The sequence below is a fragment of the Bubalus kerabau genome, chromosome 9 (genome assembly GCF_029407905.1).
Source record: "Bubalus kerabau isolate K-KA32 ecotype Philippines breed swamp buffalo chromosome 9, PCC_UOA_SB_1v2, whole genome shotgun sequence".
NCBI classification, from domain to species: domain Eukaryota; kingdom Metazoa; phylum Chordata; class Mammalia; order Artiodactyla; family Bovidae; genus Bubalus; species Bubalus kerabau.
The window spans coordinates 109,530,238-109,538,746 of NC_073632.1; the positions used below are offsets into that span (position 1 = coordinate 109,530,238).

Sequence of the window (8,509 nt, forward strand, 5' to 3'; positions counted from 1 at the left end):
TCTGTGTCCATCACAGCGCCCACTGGCCAGGCAGACTCTCCTGGTGGTCAGCACACTCCCCCTTGCCATCAGGAAGTTCGGTTCACCTGCGTCGCCGGTTTTCCAGGCCCCAGGACATGGTTCCCACTCAGGAGAAGCAAATCCGTCCACCAGCACCGCGCCCAGCTCTGCACCTGACCGCCACCCTCCCGGCCCCCTGCACCTGCAAAGCCACACCCACCAACGGGCCTTCCCCCGCTGAGGCTGGGGGGCCCAGGGGACCCTTAGGGGTGGGGGCTGAGAGGCATGGGTACCGCGACTCACCCCGCAACCACGAGCCCCGAGGACACCCGTGGGGGCGGAAGAGGCCAACAGATACAGAGGGCAGACCCGCAGGGCGAGGCCCGGCCGGCGGCAGGGCAGGGTCGCGGCAGTCTCCCCCTTCCTCTGCAGGTGGTGGGCCGCGGGGAGGCCGGGAGGGCCGCAGGCGGGGCGGCGGCCGTCTCCGGTCCTCTGCAGGTGGTGGGCCGCGGGGCCGGCTCTCCGGAGCCCGGGAGGGCCGCGGGCGTGGTCACAGCGAGCTCAGGTGCGGCAGCGCGTCCAGGGGCCCCGCCCGGTCGCGCGCGGCGGCCGCCGACTCCACGCCGCGCAGCCACTCGGTGCACTTGCGCACCAGGCCCTCGTCGGCGGCCACGGCCTCCTCCTCGTACTCCACGTCGTCGTATTTGTGCCGCTCGTTGAGCAGCGACACCTTGAGCAGCGAGCGCAGGTCGGCGGGCCGCGGGCCGGGGACGGGGACGGGCGGCGGCGGCGGGGCCAGACGGCGGCCGAGGCCCGCGGCCCGGGGGCAGGGGGCGGGCGGGCGCCCGGCGTCGGCTGGGGGCGCCCGCCGGGGCCGAGCCAGCAGCTGCCTCTCCAGGTGGCGCCGCTGGATGACCAGCACGGCCTCGGGCGTGAGGCTCAGCGAGAAGCGCAGGGCGGCGTCGGGCCCGGCGCCCGAGGCGGCGGTCCGCGCCCCTGAGGCCGCGGTCCCCGCGGGGCCGTCGCCGGAACCTGCCGGCCGTGACGCGCACGGGGCCGGGGCGCGCGGGGAGGCCGGGCCGGGGGCGCGGCGGGCCGGCGGCCGCTTCAGAGTGGCGGAGGGCCAGGAGCTGGACAGCGGCCCCGGGGGCCGCTCGGGAGGCCTCCTCTTCTTCTCGGCGGCCGCGGCGGGCGGCGAGGGTCCGGGCGGGGCGCAGGCGGGCGCCGCCGCCTTGCGCGGGGCGCCGGGCTTCCGGGGCGGCGGGCGCGCGGCGGGGACCCCCGGGGCCGGGGTGGGCGGCGGCGGCGGCGCGGGCGGGAACGGCATGGTGGTCAGCGCCCTGGAAGGAGAGGGGCGGCTACCGTGAGGGCGCGCCAAGCCCGGCGCCCTCCCCGGGGGGCCGCGGTCCGCCCCCCGCCCGCCCTCCGCACCCACCTGGGCTGGGCCGCGGCATCTCCGGCGCACACACGCCCCCCGCGTCCACACCCAGGGCCTTGCGGCCGGGCACCCCGCTGCCTTCCTCCGTCCTGCCTTCCTTCCGGGGCCAGAGGCTCTGCCGGCTCTCCTCCGGGGACAGCGGCGGCCGGTCCACGCGGAGCCGGGCGCGCCCGCGGGAGGAGGAGCCGCTGCGCCCGCACGCCCGGCGCCGCAACTGGGCGGCCGAGGCTCCCCGGGCGACCTTCCACCGCGGGGGCTAATCCATCAGAGGCGGGGAAGGCCGGGCGTGTCCTCCGCCCGAGGCGGGGTCCTCGCACGTGGGCCAGAAAGTCGTGTGCCACCTCTCGGCGCTTCTAAGATGGTGCGCAGGCCGGCGGCGGCGGGGGGACCGCGGGCCCCGTGCGCAGCCCGGCATCCCGGTGTCGCGGGAGGAAGCTGGCCAGAGCTCAGAGGCGGGCACAGGCATTTCAGGGCATCCTTCTGGTTTTGTTTTTGGATCATGTTGAAAGACAATCATTTTAAAATTAAAAACCTCGTATTCCTTGACGAGGCAAAAAAAAAAAAAAAGGCCAGTTTCGGTGAAATCGTGATATAGGACCTTCAGTTCATTTCAGGAGACTCCTGTGAGCACACGGAAAGCATTTACTTCTTTAACAGTGGTTCAAAGGAATGCGGCAGCTTCACTGTCAACTTAGAGTCTAGTGGTAGAGACCTGAAAGCATTCCTTCAGTTTTCAAATGTGTGTTAAATAAATGAATGATTCATTGAATAATTACAGAGAAGTGCCTCCTAAAGTCAAAATTTCAAATGAGGAGTCCCTGCATTACTTATGGAGAATCATCCATTGTTTAGAGCTCAAAAAAAAAAAAGGTTTTTTTCCCCTATGCATGGGATATGCTTTTCTGGGCCAGGGAAAGCCTTAGTCACTCAATTATGTCCGACTCTTTGCAACCCCATGGACTGTAGCCTGCCAGACTCCTCTGTCCATGGGATTCTCCGGGCATATTACTGGCTATGGTATACTGGAGTGGGTTGCCATCCGTTTCTCCAGGGAATGGAAGAAATTCTCAGGAATTCTCCAGGGAATTCCTTTCTTCCTGACCCAAGGAGCGAACCTGGGTCTTCTGCACTGCGGGTGCATGCTTTACCATCCGAATCCCCAGGGAAGCTCTTTCTGGGCCATCCAGGAACACAGCTAGGTTGTGTGGGTTATGGCCCGGGTTAGCAGGGAGCCCTCAGACGTGGCCGGTGCCCCCTGCACGGGGCCCTGTCCCGCTCTCCAGGCTCTCCTGCTTCCCACCAGCACCTCTCTGCTGCTCCCCTTCCCATGTGCTCCCCTCAGGGCGCGGCAAGAAGGAACATGATGGGTGGCTGGAAACGTTCTCTTGATGGCCTGGGCTCCACCATCACCCTCAAACCACCCCGAGTGTCCATATTCTCCATAAAATACACAATCCCCGTTTCCAGACAGGGCTCCCCTCTGTCCTTTCCCCTGGACCTTCTCCCTGTCCCTGCCAGTGTCTCAAGGCATCGTGTCTCCTTCCAAGGCTCAGGGGAAACACACTGGAGACCGTTTAGGTCATAAAACACCCGTGGCGCCACTGAAATCACGCAGGCATTTTATCCTGGCTGTTCCTGGGTGGGTGTGGACTAGCTGTGGAAGCCGTGGCGGCAGGAACACTCCTGCCAGGAGCATGGAGGGTGGCAGAGCAGGTGAAGCCGGTGCAGATGGGCGGGGTGGGGGTCAGGAGGCAGGAGGAGGAGGAGGAGGGGCTAGGGGACCACAGCTATGGGCGCAGCCCCGGGGCAGCTGGATGCCCAGAGAGGGATTCCAGGAGGGACCTCAGCACTTCAGGAGCTGTGCCGGTATCAGCGATTGGGTTTCCCTGCTTCCTGTTTCCTAATTCTTGAAGTCATTCAGTCCTGTCCGACTCTGCGACCCCATGGGCTGTAGCCTGCCAGGCTACTCCGTCCATGGGACTCTCCAGGCAAGAATAGTGGAGTGGGTTGCCATTTCCTTCTCCAGGGGATCTTCCTGACCCAGGGATTGAACCCAGGCCTCCCACATTGCAGGCAGATGCTTTACCCTCTGAGCCACCAGGGAAGCCCTGTTTCCTAATTCTTAGGATGCTTTGGAAGTGACCCTTGAAGGGTGAGAGTGGGAGGTGAGCGTCGGTTGGCATGTCATGGTCACGACAGCCGTGTACGACCACGCACACGATGGACGTGCTGTGTGGCACTTGCCGCCCCGCCCCTCTGAATGTCTCCAGTCTCATAGAAAACCAGGGCTCCCGGGCGGAAACACCTCCCAACCACATGCGGCCCGGGGGAGGGGAGGAGGAGATGAGCCTCAGCCCAGCCATGGGCTCCAGGGCCACGTCTGGGCCATCAGCACACTAGAGGAGAGAGGGGCGACGAGGGTAAGGAGCCTGCAGCACCCACAGCAGCGGCAGGTCGGTCTTTTCCTCCGAGAGAAACTGGGAGCCGTCGGATGGATACGGAAGTCCCACCAGCCTGGTCCGTGGGCTTCTCCCGGTCCGCCCACGTCGGTCCCAGCCCGGAGCTCGGGGACTTGGCACGCGGCACATCTGCCTGGCCTCTGAGGCGGGAAGGTGGACACCGCGTGCCGCCCCCCAGCACCCAACCCGTTCCTCCGCCCTCTCCCCGCTCCCTTGGGGGAGAGGAGTCCCCAGCCTCGTGGTGGGTGGGCTGCCCTCCCAGGGGCCACGGAGGGGTTAGCATTTCTGGAAGGCTTAGGGCCCGAAGACTCTGCGAAAGCCCCCTGCTGAGGAGTTCCTCTGCCCAGAACTTTCAGCCCCCTAACATCGGAGGCTGGAAAGCCCGCCTGGGCCTGCAGGAGCCCGCGAAAGCCGCCTGTGTCTGCCCCTGACACCGGCGTGCTGGCTGTTAGAGAGCCCGCTTCGCGTTCTATTTGGTTGACTTGTTAGCCAGTGACAGTTACCAGTAAGGAAAGTCACACCAGGGAAGACAGCAGACCTCTGTTCAGAATACGGGATGGAGCGGAAAAGGGATCAGTCAAGAAATATAGTCCGATTTAATTCATAATTTACATGGGCTTTTGCATAACATGCCCAGAACACAATAGTGGGGATAAACTACTTATATACCAAATAGTGGAACTAGGGCACTGTGGTGAGATGATCAGTTCCGCAGCCACGTTTCCGCGGGGCAAGAGGTGATCTCCAAAATGCTGAATTACATCTCACCCTAACGATATGAAATTTACTGTTTGAAATAAAGCTAGTTGATTTGAAAGATCAGTTAAAATCAAATACATGTATTCAGAACTGTCCATAGTTTTTACGTATGATATTTAATTTTCAAATTTATTCTATTTTCAAATTTCAAATAAACAACAATACTTTCCCACCATTTGGAAATCAGTAGTTTTTTCTCCTACTGTTGTAGCAGAGTCAGTGTATGAACAAAGACTTTTCATTATTGTGCTTGTGCTAAGTCGCTTCACTGGTGTTCAACTCTTTGTGACCCCATGGACTGTATTCCACCAGGCGCTTCTGTCCGTGGGATTCTCCAGACAAGAATACAGGTGTGGGTAGCCATACCCTCCTCCAGGGGATGTTCCCAATGCAGAAATTGAACCCATGTCTCTTATGTCTCCTGCATTGACGGGCAGATTTCTTTGCCACTAGCGCCACCTGGGAAGCTCCTTTTCATCATAGTTCAGTTCAGTTCAGCTGCTCAGTCGTGTCTGAATCTTTGCAACCCCATGGATTGCAGCACACCAGGCCTCCCTGTCCATCACCAACTCCCGGAGTTCACCCAAACCCATGTCCATTGAGTCGGTGATGCCATCCGACCATCTCATCCTCTGTTGTCCCCTTCTCCTCTTGCCCTCAATCTTTCCCAGCATCAGGGTGTTTTCAAATGAGTCAGTTCTTTGCATCAGGTGGCCAAAGTATTGGAGTTTCAGCCTCAACATCAGTCCTTCCAATGAACACCCAGGACTGAGCTCCTTTAGGATGGACTGGTTGGATCTCCTTGCAGTCCAAGGGACTCTCAAGAGTCTTCTCCAACACCACAGCTCAAAAGCAGCAATTCTTCGGTGCTCAGCTTTCTTTATAGTCCAACTCTCACATCCATACATGACCACTGGAAAATTGCGTTTTCATACTGTTCGTGGGGTTCTAAAGGCAAGAATACTGAAGTGGTTTCCCATGTCCTTCTCCAGTGGACCGCATTCGGTCAGGCCTCTCCACTGTGAGCTGTCCATCTTGGGTGGCCCCACACGGCATGGCTTGGTTTCATTGAGTTTGACAAGGCTGTGGTCCATGTGATCAGATTGGCTAGTTGTCTATGATCGTGGTTTCAGTCTGTCTACCCTCTGACAGACCCTCTCTCAGCACCTACCGTCTTACTGGTGTTTCTCTTACCTTGGACGTGGGGTATCTCCTCACGGCCACTGCCCCTGACCTTGGACGTGGGGCAGCTCCTCGCAGCCACTCGCCGATCCAGCGCCTTGCAGCTGCCGCTCGATCATAACCACCCTTTAAAATATTTTCAGGATGAGTAAAATAAAGGCAGAAAATATTTCAATCACTAAAATAAAATACCAAGAGTATATCCACGCTTGAGTAAAATTACAGAGGGCAATTGTTCCACAGGTTTGAAACTGAACTGAAAATGATGGAGGCTGTGGAATGATGACTGCAGCCCACGAAGAAGGGCCACACACATGCTCCCGCTTCACGCCTGGACCCCACAGACATGTCCAAAGTGGACATGTGCTGTTTATCAGACAGACACACTGCTCAACTGGTCCTCACCTTGGAGTTACCAGTGGATTAAATTACAGCCAGTGATCACATGAATACCAGGAAACTAGCCATAATTTCAAGAAATCTTTCATTTTCCTCATTAATTTTAAGTTCTTGGTTCTACTAAGGCATATACTTCAATGTTCAGAAAAAATTATACCCTCTTCCCATAGGCTCAACTTTTCTGACTTGATTCAAAGTTTTTACTTGATAGGGTGAAAAGTACTCAAACATCTGGAACTAAAACTAAATCTGAATTTTAAAACATGGAAAGCTAACTCTGGTTTTAAAAAAATCCCATTTTAGGGCTTCTCTGGTGGCTTGGTGGTAGAGAATCTACCTGCCAATGCAGGAGACGTGGGTTCAGTCCCTGATCTGGGAACACTCCAGATGTCTTGGAGCAACTAAGCCCGTGAGCTGCGACTGCTGAGCCCACGTGCAGAGCGACTCCTGAAGCCTGCTCGCCCTAAAGCTCACGCTCCACGAGAGAAGCCACCACAGCGAGAAGCAGGAGTAACACAGCTAGGGAGCGACCTCACTCACTGCAGCTGGAGAAAAGCCCGGGCAGCAACAAAGACCCTGCACAGCCAAACAGAAAGGACGTTTTTTTAAATGGATTTTAAAAGTCCTATTTTATTACTGAGAAATTGAGAACCTGGTCAATAACAACAACAACATCAACGAAAACCACCTTCTTCTAACACTGATCTGATTCGATGAAAGGCTTTGAGAGTAGAAAGACATTTAGGGCTTCCCTTGTGGCTAAGCTGGTAAGGAATCCACCTGCAATGTGTGAGACCTGGGTCCGATCCCTGGGTTGGGAAGATCTCCTGAGAAGGGAATGGCTGCCCACTCCGGTATTCTGGCCTGGAGAATCCCATGGACAGAGGAGCCTGGCGTGCTACAGACCATAGGGGTTGCAAAGAGTCAGGCACGTCTGAGTGACTAACACTTTCTCTTTTCCCATCATTAAGGTGGTAAGCCACTTTATCTAGATTACTTCACTGAAACCTGTTGAGAGTCTGCTGAGAGGAGAACCAGTAATACTCGCATTTTCCAGATGAATAGGCCAAGGGTTGCCCCGGCAGCCCACCTCATGACCGGGGTGGGCTCTGTCCAGGGAGTAAGAGCCCTGTACACTCTCTGCTCAGTGCCCGTGAGTCTCGAGAGCCCTCGACACTCTCAGGACCCACACAGCTTCTGTTCTGTGGCCTCTGTCTACTGATGTCATTACTAAACATTTAAACCGAGACTTTAAGAGCAACTTAGTAAAATATTTAGTGAAAATTATATTTTCTACAGCAAACAGGTCAGAAGTGAGTGGCTGCTCTGTGCTCCAACCTTGTGCGATCACGTGTCTACAGCCCCAGGGCTCCGCAGTGAGCTTGCAGTTCAGAGTTCAGTTCAGTTCAATTCAGTCTCTCAGTTGTGTCTGACTCTGTGACCCCATGGCCTGCAGCATGCCAGGCCTCCCTGTCCTTCACTGTCTCCCGGAGTTTGCTCACACTTCATGTCCATTGAGTCGGTGATGCCATCCAACCATCTCATCCTCTGTCACCCCCTTCTCCTCCCGCCTTCACTCTTTCCCAGATCAGAGTCTTTTCAGATGAGTTAGTTCTTCGCATCAGGTGCCATTTCATTCTGTTCATGGGGTTCTCAAGGCAAGAATCCTGAAGTGGTTTGCCATTGCCTTCTCCAGACAGGGCGCAGCGTCAGGGTTATTACCCAGCGGACGCTGGGAGGGTGCCTCACCCGGGCCATGCTGAGCATTGCTGTAGTGCCTGCTGGGTGGCACAAGGGACCCACTCTAAGGCCGCTGTCTTAGGGAGCGAATACCCGTAGAACCTCACCTGGGGGCCATCCTGCGGAGGACTGAACCTCCAACCACGAAAGGCCAGCTCCCAAAGGGGCCCCCACCCTGAGGAAGCATGAGGGAAAGTTTGATGAGGAAGTTTAACAAGAGACCATCTGTCACTCTCACACCAGGGCAGGGCCCAGAGGGCCTGGGCAGGCCTCTCATGCCGTCCCTTCCTGCTGTGGACATGCGTCCACCGAGTCCCACTCAAACCCCAGGCTCTGAGGCTCATCGTGGGGTCCCTCCTCCCTGGTAGGACCTGGTGTGGCTCGCCGGAGCATCTGCACCGCTGCCGCCTGGCTGGACAGATGGTCCCGTGAGGACCGAGGGCTCCACGGGGCTGCGGCCTGCTGTCTCAGGGGTCGGTCGGTCCCTCGGCCCCAACTCGGTGGACTCTCGGCCGCACCCCACCTTCAGGCG

General features: G+C 57.9%; 1 protein-coding gene across 1 annotated transcript; it reads right to left on the minus strand.

Annotated features, from left to right (window-relative positions):
• Nucleotides 1-340: 340 nt before the first annotated feature.
• PRR18 (proline rich 18) lies at nucleotides 341-1,327 on the minus strand. The gene has a single exon (XM_055534719.1). The coding sequence runs from the start codon at nucleotides 1,325-1,327 to the stop codon at nucleotides 551-553; it is 777 nt and encodes a 258-aa protein (XP_055390694.1). The 3' UTR covers nucleotides 341-550.
• Between the last annotated feature and the right edge of the window lie 7,182 nt (nucleotides 1,328-8,509).

Excerpts from the sequence above, each read along its gene's own strand:
- PRR18 (XM_055534719.1), bottom strand. The coding sequence starts at position 1,327 with ATGCCGTTCCCGCCCGCGCCGCCGCCGCCGCCCACCCCGGCCCCGGGG.